This window comes from Triticum aestivum, chromosome 6D (genome assembly GCF_018294505.1).
Source record: "Triticum aestivum cultivar Chinese Spring chromosome 6D, IWGSC CS RefSeq v2.1, whole genome shotgun sequence".
Classification (NCBI taxonomy): Eukaryota; Viridiplantae; Streptophyta; class Magnoliopsida; order Poales; family Poaceae; genus Triticum; species Triticum aestivum.
In genome coordinates this window covers 320,687,924-320,700,236 of record NC_057811.1, presented here as the reverse complement: position 1 = coordinate 320,700,236, position 12,313 = coordinate 320,687,924, and the positions used below count along the sequence as shown (strand labels likewise).

At 47.5% G+C, this 12,313-nt stretch overlaps 2 protein-coding genes across 2 annotated transcripts; both read right to left on the bottom strand.

Annotated features, from left to right (window-relative positions):
- Positions 1 to 484: 484 nt before the first annotated feature.
- On the bottom strand, positions 485 to 2,671 carry LOC123144873 (pentatricopeptide repeat-containing protein At3g29230-like). Its single transcript, XM_044564123.1, has one exon. It carries the CDS (start codon positions 2,422 to 2,424, stop codon positions 949 to 951), a length of 1,476 nt encoding a protein of 491 aa, XP_044420058.1. The 5' UTR covers positions 2,425 to 2,671; the 3' UTR covers positions 485 to 948.
- A 176-nt stretch (positions 2,672 to 2,847) lies between these two features.
- Positions 2,848 to 8,404, bottom strand: LOC123144872 (cryptochrome-1). Its single transcript, XM_044564122.1, has 5 exons — positions 7,551 to 8,404; positions 6,558 to 6,779; positions 5,255 to 5,970; positions 4,127 to 4,768; positions 2,848 to 3,133 (listed from the first exon to the last, which is right to left on the bottom strand). The coding sequence occupies exons 1-5, from the start codon at positions 7,861 to 7,863 to the stop codon at positions 3,065 to 3,067; spliced, it is 1,962 nt and encodes a 653-aa protein (XP_044420057.1). The 5' UTR covers positions 7,864 to 8,404; the 3' UTR covers positions 2,848 to 3,064.
- Positions 8,405 to 12,313: the final 3,909 nt, after the last annotated feature.

The window sequence follows — 12,313 nt, the reverse complement described above, 5'->3', positions numbered from 1 at the left end:
GATGATGCACCCATTATGTTGGAACCTTGTCTGTCTCAGGGATTCAACTTCCCCAATGTTTTACTTGGGACCTTAGTGGGGGGGAAATATCTCCCTCCCGAAACAGAGGCAAACAAACAGTTAACTTGATACTCAAGTATATAAAAAGGAAAACCAAAGTAAGCATAGCTTCTCTCATGTCAGCCTCTCTTTGATTCGCATGATCGCAAAAACACATAAATAGGGAAGTTGCAAGACTGCAATGTCATGGACACGTTTGTTTCGTTGCACTCAAAAAACAAATGAATCTTTCCAAGAGGTTTGAGTAAATGGAAAGTTTCCTGAGGAATACTTCGGAAAATTTACCCATAGGATTCAATCCTCTAAATCAAACAGCCAACTTAGGAAATTCCCTATGAAAATCCTAATGAATCAACGAGGCCCTAAGCTGAACTGAACTTCAATTCTGTTAAAATGTTAGAAACTTTGATAAACACATGTAATGGCAGGATAGAACATAAACATCATATATCCACGACAATACTCGAGTGGTTTGCATACATCTGATTCAAGCATAGAGTAAAAAAAAGCATACGGAAAGGTTGCAAGAAATTATTCAATGAACCTGAGCCTCATGATGGCTTTTCTGCTCCCGCCTCTTCCCATCATAATTCTATTACAAATATGCATGCCGTAGTCCTTAGGTGCATATTTTCTGAGCTTCTGCATCTTCAGGACAGTATTTAAATACAAAGAACTATTGGCTTCTTGACAGGATTTTGCAGCTCTGCCCCATGTTGATTTCAGTGTGCAGCATAAAAAATCAGGCATATACTAACACATAAATCAAACATTTCTCCCCTATGGAGGTTTGTTTCAGCACAATGATGTCTCCAAGGTGGATGGAGGGTAATCAACCTCATGCCACCCAGTCAGTAAGCTCCTGACATGTCACTGTCTACAGGAATACTAACCTAGCATGGATTTCATAGACTGACCATCATTACCAACCATGGCATTGCCAGTGCCCTTGGGGATCTTGCGCTCCTTAAGGAGCCTGCGCACTGTGGCCATGTCATCCCATCTGTTTGATGCACCATATATGTTTGACAGGAGGATGTACCGGCTACCATGACGGGGCTCCAGTTCAATGAGCTTCTTGGCAATCTCCTCACCAAGCTCCACCTCACCATGGATCTTGCAGGCGCCAGCAAGCGCACCCCACAAGCCCGGATGCGGCTCCACCGGCATGCTGTTGACAAAATCCACTGCCTCCCTAACATGACCCGCCCGACCGAGTAAATCAACCATTAGGCCGTAGTGCTCTTGGAGTGGCTGGATTCCAAAGCCATTAACCATCTTGTTGAACAACCAGCGGCCCTCATCGACAAGACCTGAGTGGCTACAAGCGCCCAGCAACCCGATGAAGGTTATATCATTAGGTCGAACACCAGCCATCTGCATCTTCCAGAAGAGTGACAAGGCCTGCATTTCCCTGCCGTTCATGGCGAGCCCAGTAATCATCGAGTTCCATGAGTAGATGTTTTTCACTGGCATTGCAGCAAACACCCTGACGGCATTATGGATACCCCCACATTTACCATACATGTCAACAATCGCTGTGGCGAGGATGACGCTCATCCCATTCAGCTCCCGCTTGGCATACGCATGTACCCACATGCCGTGCTCTATTGACCGCAGCAGCGAGCACGCTGAGACAGCGCTCACCAGTGCAGCCTCATTCGGCACGACACCTGTTCCGATCATTTCACTGAACACCCTCAACGCCTCCTCACACTGATTGGACTGCACGAGCCCGGTAACCATCGAGCTCCACGAGGCAGCATTCCGGCTGGGCATTATATCGAACACCTTCCGCGCCTTGGACAGCATCCCGGCGGACGCGTACGCGCCCAGCATCGTATTCCAGGAAACCACGTTCCTCTCAGGCATGGCGTCGAAGAACCACCTCGCACGCGCAACGTCGCCGGCGTTGGCATGCCCGGTGACCATGGTCGTCCAGGTGACAACGTCGGCGACATCCTTTGTGTAGGAGAAGAGCCGCTCGGCGGAGGCGACGTCAGTGGCCCTGAAGTAGGCAGAGACGGCAGCGTTGAGGACGTAGACGTCGCGGGCATGGCCAAGCCTGACGGCGAACGAGTGGAGGAGGCTCGCGACGGGGAGGCAGGGGGAGCGGGTGCAGGAGTGGAGGGAGAAGGAGAGGGAGAGGTGGTCGGGCGGGAGGCGGTGGAGGAGGAGGAAGCGGAGGAGAAGGGCGCAGGCAGCGGGGATGCGAGCGGCGCGGAGGAGGGAGTTAACGAAGGTGCAGGAGGAGAGGTGCCCAGAGGTGATGAGGGCGGCGTGGGCGCGGTGGAGGATGGTTGGTCTGGCGGCGGCATTGGCCGCCACGGCGGCGAGCCAGGAGGAGGGCTGGGAGTTCGCCATGGGAGAGCACTGGACTGACAGGTAGGACCGGCGAGAATGGGGCAATGAGATCTGCTCCTCGAGTGCTATGAATCGTCCGATGGAAGGCGGGCGGTCGTGATCTTCCACATGCAGCTGCTACAACAACGGGCTACGCAAATCTTCCTCCGGCCACGACGGCCTGAGCCGTTTCGAGTTCATACATTTTTGGCACAGCTTCTGCAAAACCAACTGAGCCAGCCTGCGAAATCTGCATCGGTACCGGGTTTTGTAAGGCTTTGGGGCCCGACTTTCCTCCCCAACTGGACCAATTCTCTTCTCAATCCAATTGCAGGAACCTACGCTCCTGACAAGGTTTTCACAAAAATATGCGATCATCCGATCCAAATCACCACAGAATAAGCAGAAAACGAGGAAGAATCTGAAACTTTTGCTCCCATCGCAGAAAAGAATAAGCAAGTAAACGACTCTTTCCCCCAAGAACAAAACCGTTTCGTGTAAGTGTTGCAACTAATTATAGGTTACATATAACAGATTTGACAAAAATAACCAGATAACAAAATGTACAAAAATTTCTTCTGGTGAGAACGGGATGCAGGAAGATGAGTGTTGCCCTTGTCCACTCCATAGTTCAGCCCTACAGTCTTCACAATCACCCTTGTCAGGCGGCAGGTCTCTTGGATGCTCTTGAGGTGTTTGTACAGCTATCGGCACTGTCATCATCTTCTGCCTGCAAAGATGCAATAGTTTGGGTGTCAACAAGTATCAAAATGACACATTCCTAAATAAAGAAGAAAATAAATGGCATGGATACAGTCCGGATAGGACATGTGGCTGAGTTATCACAATTTGTGCTTATGGTGGATGAGAAGAAAATATCTTGAGAAATGCATAGAACAAATGCAAGAGGAAACGCTTTGGTCAACATTCTGCAATGAAGGCTTTTCCTTGAGCTCTATCTACAATCTACTACTCCTGTCCTAGATGTTTTTCCAGATTCACTCTACAAAAACTCACACTCTTTCACTAAGAAATAGAACATGAAATGCCCCACCACACTTATTAATTGACCATGTGTCCATGTCCAGAATTGGTATACAAACAGCGATGCACCCTTTTTAACTACCCATGCCTACCACCTAGATGATTTTGTGTGAGCTATTTTTCCTCGCTTGCAGCAAAATCCTATATCTTGTAAGAATAACATAAGCTGTATCCAGAATTAAGGCACAAAGACTGCAGCCGCAAGTGCTCCATGCAGCCCAATAAACAAATGAACTTGGCACCATATCAAGCAACAAAAATAGACACTCAAATCCAAACCAGAGGATTTTTTAGGCGAAAGACATCAAGTGTCCAGCTTTAAAATAAATAATGCCCCTGCCAAGAGGATTCAAACCTGGGTTGTGAAGTTTTACACCTATGCACGAGTCTCACCATGCCTCTTGCAATGCATTGAAAGGAGCAGAAAAATTATAGAAACTTGCATGGCATGTATGTTTTTGTTTTCTCCATACGACCCCAAACAGCATTGCATGTATGTGATGGTGTGTGTTCAGAAAACCAATTGAACCTAGTTCCTTAGAGACCGACTGCTATTTGTTAAGGTTATAACGGTGTTGGCATGGGGTGTTTGGCTGTTTGCTTAAACCCAAAAAAGACGGCAAATTCATATGATTTTCTTGTGCAAGACATGCCTTCCAAATATGATAACTGAACTTACCTTGCCAACACAGTTCCTCTCTGCGTTCTGCACGATATATCCTGACGACCCAACTGAATAACCACCAGGATGCTGATTCTGTGAGCGCACTTCGACTGAAGATGAATAAGATGGGACATTAAACACACTCCCGCTGCTGGATCTTTTCCTTGATATCGGAGAGTTTGCCATGGAGCCTGAGTCTTCCATCTTTGAGGCCTTGATCACATTAACACAAATGGTCTGTTTATCTGTGCCCTTCAGTTCCTTAGGCTGTAACTCAAGATTCCTGCCATTATCAGTGGGCACTTTTTGATCACAGCGAGGAGCACTTGGAGATAGTTCCTTCAAAACAACTTTTGGGACATCAAAACTCTTGATATGGCTCAAGTTGTCTTCAACAACCTCACCATCTAATTCTGCAAGTTTTTCGGCTGTATCCAATTGCCACATCGTGGAGATGGCATCATCTAAGCACTCCCGAGCCATGTGAAGTTCTACTATGGGCATAGGATAGTTAAAGCCTAGCTCAACACCAGCAACTTCTAGTATAGAGCTCGGTGCATCCCACGGATGATGGATCCATTCCCCTGGCATTCTAGCTAGCTCTGGAATCCAAGTTCTTACGTATTCACCATCTGGGTCATACTTTTGACCTTGAACCTAGTTTTGCATGCAGGAAAGCACAAATGAGAAATAGATAAATCTCTCGTGAGACACAGATAGATAAATTACGTGGTGCTCAGGTACATATAACTAGATGCTTCTACAACAAGGATACCATAAGGTTGACAGCTGCAAGACGGAATCATAACACAAACAGTATGTTCTGCAGAATATACAACATCAACTTTAAGAATGAAAAATCATAACAACGCAAAAACATAAAGCCATGAACTTTCATGCTTGTATCTCCTATGTTGTTTATAAGAAACTGTCAAGTGTGATAAAATATTCTTGGCTCACCATCTTATCTCTTTTTGAGTCAGATGATTAGCTAATCATTTATGAACTACCACATGAACAGAAGTGCCTTTAAAATCCAATTACAAACGGAGGCTACAATCTTCATTTGTGTTCTTAATTAAGATTAGCAGATATGTCAAATATGAAATGGTGCTACAGTGCTTTGATCTAACAGTTGCATACCTCTGGATTATCAAGACGACCAAGCTCGTGTCCATCAGGCAAACACCCAGATATGTACTGCCAGCCAAGAATATCACTTTCTATATCAGCATCCAACAGCACATCCCAAAAGTACTTCATCCCCCAAGTCCACGGAATTAGTAGAAATTTCACAGCAAAACTTGAAACTATTACTCTTATACGATTATGTGTCCAGCCAGTAGCCCATAGCTCCCTCATGCCAGCATCTACTAACGGGTATCCTGTCATTCCCTGTCTCCAGGACTTGAACCGGTCCTCGTCTGCTCGCCAGGGGTAGTGTTTCAAGTTCCCCAGCAGCGACCTTTCATGTGTGAATGGAAAGTTGAAACACAAATAACGTGAATATTCTCGGAGACCAATTGACAGCAGGAACAAGTTAACACTCTCCCCAGCTCCGGATTTCCCCTCATTTTCCCACTTGATCTGTTGCATCCTGACAAGTTGATAGATTTTCCTTACACTCACCTCACCATAATGAAGATATGGTGACAATAACGATGTTGTAGTTCCGGTAACCTTCATTCTGTCTTTTGAATAATCTAGGAGACCATGAGACACGAAATCCTCAAGTGTCTTCTCCGCATTGCGCCAGCCAGGAGACCAAGCCCTGCTTAGCAAAGCATTGCTTGATTCCTCATCCTTACTTGATTCAAGACCTAGGTTATCAATTGAACTACTGCAAATGTTTTCTATACCTGAATGTGAAACCGAAAAATGTTAAGTATTAAAGCAGCAATAGCTTGACAGATTAGAAATTGAGTATAAGATTGGATCGCCAATTACTAAACCTGTATGGCTGTATATGTGGACAAAGCAATGCTTTCTACTTTTCTAGTACTCCCTCCATTCCATAATGTAGTGCATATAGATTTTTCCAGAAGTCAAACACTACAAACTTTGGCCATGTTTATAGACAAAAATATGTACATTTAAAATGCCAAATGCATATCATTTGATACATCATCAGTTATATTTCATGATGTATATGTTTGGAATTGTATATATAAATAGTTTTCTCTGTAAACTAGGTCAAAGTTTGCTTATTTTGGCTTTTCAGAAAATCTATACGCACTACATTATGGAACTGAAGGAGTATAAAACAGCTTTACCTACATTATTATTTTTAAATTTCAACATGCTATTATACAGTAGCAAACTAATTCCTTAACATAGGTAAGGAAGCTGCATCACATGAAATGGACAAAAACAAGCAACAATGTTCCACAAGTAGAGGCAAATGACAAATGCTCAAGAACTCAAAATGATGATGCCAGGCTCCAACCTGAGACAGGCACCAACCTCCAAGGGGCAAGAAATGGTGATATCTCGATAGGCAATTTCATGCACTTTTCCCAATACTTATTGAACGTTGTAAATGCAAGCCCATTCTCATCATAAACTTCCCATGGCTCATATAGCAGATCACCATTGAAACTCTGCATAGAAATTCCAAGGCCCAAAAGCTCATTCTTGATTTTGTCATCCCGCACAAGTGAAATAGGGTCTATAGCATAGGAAGTGAGAATAAATAAGATCAAAATAACATAATTAAAAGGACAAAAAAGAGTCAGCAGTAAATCAACTGGTACCAGAATAGAGCAATTGTCGAGTCGAACTAGAGCATGTACACCTTATACAAACTTTACAGGCATAGGTTTTGAGGATGAAAACACTACTTCTGTGTTTCATAGCATCCATGTACTGGCTTGGACAGAAAATATATCACTTCGTGTGAGGCCACATCATGGTGGGTTAGATTTACCCAAGGAATAGTATTTTAAAGAAGTCATTGGCCTAATTACTATTTCAGAAATTCAGATTATTTATTAGTATATGCTTATTGAAAATGTTTAAAACTCAGCTATACTGAATTTTATAGAGTTAAATTTGGAAATAAAAAATCATGATGTGTTTCTGGTTACTGCAATTTTCTAAGTATTTTATCAATTAATCCGAATTGTTTCATCATTTGCGTGGAGGATACCCTAAGCATTACGGCATTAGGAAAACTGATCGCACAGGTTGAGGAAACATAATGAATATATTTCCTTGTCAAATCAATACTTAACAGTTAGCATAGGATGTGAAAATACAAGTGACATGAAGTGCTATAATGTTGTCTCCAAAGGTTTGGACCGAAAGTTGCATATAGTTTTGACTGGCTAAAATTTCGAGGATGTTATAACTGCTAAGTCTCATTTGAAAACGATGCCGCGTTAAAAGAGGAATCAGTAGTGAGATACTAGTATCAAATGAGATGGGCAAGTAAACATACCGTATAGATGATTATAGACCACTCTGGTGGCGCCGATGGAATCAACGCACTGCAGAAGCGCGGCAAGAGTGCTCTGAGCTCGGATCAGCACGAGCGGGCAGCCGAGCGCCTCCAGCGACCTGGCAAGGTGCGCAAGCGACTCCTTGAGCCACCACCGGGAGCAGCGGCCGGGGTAGAAGCGCCCCTCCTCGGCCGGGCACCATATGAAGACAGGGAGCACCGCGCCGTCCCTGGCAGCGGCGGCCAAAGCCGGGTTGTCGTCGATCCTGAGGTCCCTCCTGAACCACACAACGGTCCTCTCCGACCGGCCCATCGTCGTGGACGCTCAATCAATCCACCATGACCCGGCCCAAGAAAAGCTGCTGGCTAGTTAGCTCACCGGTAGCAAAAGGCTCTCACGAGCATTACGTCGAGCAGGACGTATGCACCAATAAACCGCCGGTGAGGTAGCTGGCAAGTTGCAGCGAGTGGGAGATCAGAGGGCAAACAAACGCTGGATCTTGATGGCAGCAAGGGATGGACGGGGAGGCGACAAGACTGAGAGATGAGGACGGGGAGCAGGTGGCGCAAGAGTCCAAGAGCTAGTCAGTGCGAGGGAGGGCACGGGGCACCAACCGAATCGCGGGCTGTGGCGAGGAGCGAAGGAAGGACCGCGAGCTCGACAACAATCTGCGCGCGGCATGGGCGTGGGGCTTCGCTTTCGCACCCTCCTAGCAAGGACCAGCGGCAGTACGTGTTTTTATCGACTCCCCGCCCCCAGTCCCCATGGCCATGGGGAGGAAGAGCTAGCGGCGCAAGCGTCCAAAGAAAGAAAGGATTAGTGGGGGTGCGTGCGTGCAGACGCGGCCGTGGCGCCGGGGACCGGTCTGGGAACCCATCCCTGGTTGCCACTCGATGGGCGTGATTTTGCTATTTCGAGGGGTGCGCTGGACTTTTCACCGGCCGAGCTGCCATATTTGGATGGATCGGATCGGATCGGACCAGGCTCCCGACGCGATGATGATCCTCTCTCTCCTCCGGCAGCGGCGTGCGTGCATGCATGTGGAGCACTTGCCGGCCACATGGACGTGGCCCGCGGCCATTGGCCACCGCCTCGCTCCCCTCGTGTGCACCATGCGTCGTTCGTTCAATGGACCTGCTCATGCCTCTCCTTTTCCTTTGTTTCTTTCTCACAGTCAAAGACACGGCTCATTCCTTCTCTTCTCTTCTCTTCTCTTTGTGTCGACGCCGTTAATATCGCACGCGCTCGTCATCGCGCTTCCCTCGGATCAGAACAAGTTTCGAGTTTCGCTCCTGTTCCCGTGACCTGACCGGCTTGTCTCGCACCGTGACAAGAGCGGTGTTTCCAGAGAGTGGTAAGGATATGCGGGCGTGCTTCTGAGTTATCTACACTACACATAACAAAATACTCTCGCTAGACGACTTTTCGAAGCTAAATAGTACTTCCTCTATAAGAGTGTTTAAATCATTAGAGTAGTGATCTAAATACTCTTATATTTTTCAACGGAGAGAGTAGAAGAAGTAGTATCTACCGTGCCGACGTGCATGGCAGGTTATCAAAGCGAATACGTATTCGATCGCACGAGCAAGCAGATTGCCAATGTTGTCTTCCTCTTCCGCTTTCAAACGGTCACGGCTTACTTACTTACCGTATTCATCGCTCGGGATTAATTAGCGGGCGGGAGTATCGTGACGTGATTAGTACCGCTACCGGCACCGGACGTACGTCGTGATTAAAGAGGCGTACGGCAAAATAGGCATGGAAAGTGACTCGGCGAAAATTTGCATGGGGACCAGGAGGGGTTGCACGGTGTTCATGCAAATGCACGGTACTACCACGCGTAGCGACAGCCGACGCAAAATGTATGACGACGTGTCCGGATGAAAAGATTTCGATCGTGCTTTCGGTTGCCTTTTCCCAAAGCTATCAGCCACCTTTGTTAAAAAAAAAAGCTATCGCTATACATATGCCTCACGCTGGTCGTACTACTCCCTTCATTCCATGATGTAGTGCATTCACGCTTTTCGAGATCTAATTTTGGCCATAAATTTAGCCAACAAGACCAATTGCGGCGGGATAAAATACCACTGAGTTTGTATCAAGATGTGAATTCAGTGGTATAACTTTTGCCCCGTCGCAGTCGGTCTCGTTTGTTAAATTTTTTATCAAACTTGGATCTCGAAAAACGCGGGCGCACTACATTGTGGAATGGAGGAAGTAGTATCATGCATATGATACTAGTGTATGATACCACTTCCTCCGTTTCCAAATATAAGTCTCTCTAGAGATTCCAACAAGTGACTATATATGGAGCAAAATGAGTGGATCTACACTTTAAAATATGTCTACATACATATGTATTTATATTTATGAACGGAGGGAGTACATCCATAGTACCTAGTATCATAAGTGGTCTCATTTATTGTCATGCATGACACATAGTATCATAACATTTATTATGATACTATATCTACCTATGTTATTATAACCTTCTCCCTCTTCTTTAATTGTCTGCCACATAAGCATGTTTGCGTGTCCCAAGTGCATGATATCAGTTATGTTACCCCACTATATGGCCAGACTCATGAGAAAAAGTAGTTGAGGCACTATTTTTTTTCTTTAGTGCAAGCTACCACTTGTGGGTGTCGTTAAGGAGAAAGTAAAGACTCTAGTACACTTGCATTTCTACTTTTCGCTTCAACCTTTTTAGCTTTTTACATCGGACCATATTTTTTTCTCTCCAAGCACCCGCCTCCTGCAGAAGATCCCATTTCCCCATTCGAACCTACTTTTTCTGACATTCGATCCTACATGGAATGCGAGGCATCACCTTGAAGCTATGCATTGGCCATGCCCTTACTGGTTAGCGTAAAAAAGGTCCCTTTGGCCCTTTCCAAGGGCGGGACCCAACTTTTGTACTAGAACAAATGAAAATGACACCACTCAATTGGCTAAGGACTTCCGTAGAAGAAATGATCACTAAACGGATTGATACTTTATGACCCGCAAATTTTCTTCCGCGGATACGAATGCGAGGGGCTGACATCCAACCCTGCCAACATACATTTCAACCCGCATTCGAATTAACCGAACAAAATTTATGCAAACGTGGCATGATTTCATTCAAGTTCAGATACAATTTACATAAACCAATATCATTCATGCAAACATGAGGGGTTTTTTATTACATGTCAAACATTTATGAAGAAAAAAAACTACGACGGTCGTTGGCGTCCAAGCCCTTGTTGTTTCCTTGCTGGGACCGCCTCCTCCCCGCCATCTCCATGAGCACCGATGATAAGACCCGTGAAGTGAAGGTGCGGTCTCCGGCGAGGAAGAGTAGAGCACGTGAGACGAACCGGCTCACATGGGACACAAGGCCCTGCCGCCTCCTACGCCCTACTCATCCTCGGAGGAGTCCGTGACCTGTCCCTCGCAGGTGGACGTGAAGTCCACGATGGAAATGGTATCGCGTGCATTGTCGTCGTCCCACCGAGCCGCCGGATAGTTCGTCGGCGACGCGTAGGAGGCGCACCTGGTGTTGTTCTCCTCCGCGATCGCTTGGAGTTACGCCCCCGCAGCGGCCGCTTCCTAGCGAGTAGCAGCTTGAGCGCGGACGGCATCGTAGATGGCACACAGCTCCACGATGAAGTTGGGGTTTGCCATAGCCTCCTCGCGCATGCTCTCGTAGTAGATCTAGCCCTCTTCTGGCCAGTGTTGCTCCAGGAGGAACAGGTTGTACCGTTGTTCCTCTTGCGCCTGCTGGAACGCTGACATAGGTGCCAGCGCAGGCTGCACCTTCGCCATGGGGGCGTCGTAGTGTGCCTGCGCTTGCGCCTGCTCCATGGTGAAGCCAGCGTGCACAGGCGCCAGCGCCAGGGTAGTGTCGTTGGAACCTGTCTCCATTGTAGGGTCGTCCTCGTTGTCAGAGACCTCGGGCGAGCTGGCCGGCAAGCCAGCCCCGATCCGCCTGACACGGCGGCTCTGCCTAGCGGCCGCAAGGGCAGCCACCTCGTGCTTCATCTCCATGGAAAAGGTCTCCCATAGAGCTTCACCGCCCGCACTCATGGCGGATGCGGTGCAAGGGAGGGGGATGGGGAGCAGCTTGTGTTGTGGTGTGGAGTTAGCTAGGTGTGGCCGCCTTTAAATAGAGGATTCCGGTGAGGCCAAGCGTCCGGGTGCGTCAATGCGCGGCGTCAAAGTGGGTTTCTCAGCCGGCGAGCCTGCTTAATGGAAGCATACGGACATACAGGGCATTGAACGAGCATGGTAGATATCCGTCCCGTCCCGTCCAGTAACGCGTCTCTGGCATTGAACAAGCACGGACACCGCGGATGTTGTCGGCGTCCTGGGAACGGGGGTACCCAGACTTGCCTGCCTACGGCCCGTGGCGTGGCTCCATCAACGGCCCGGTACAGCTCGGCTTCAGCAGCAATAGCTCAAGACCCTTGCGAGGGGCCAAGCCTCGCGAGGCGGATGACACCAAGACCTCCCTGGGGGCGGCCTCACTAGGCTGGCTCCCGAGGAGCGGAGATACCTAGGCAAGGAGCACCTTGCGAGGTTCATATGACGTGAGCCATGACGACCAAAGCCAGGCGGGCACCAGCCTACCAGTTTCCTCTTTGGTGATAAGGATGCAAGCGCAGGCGCGGAGTCCCGAGGAATCAAGCAAAGGTTTCCCTATCAGTGCAACAAGACCAAGACCGCCAGGACGGCAGGGCGAAGGTCATCACAGAGCCCACAACAGCGTCACCACCAGAGT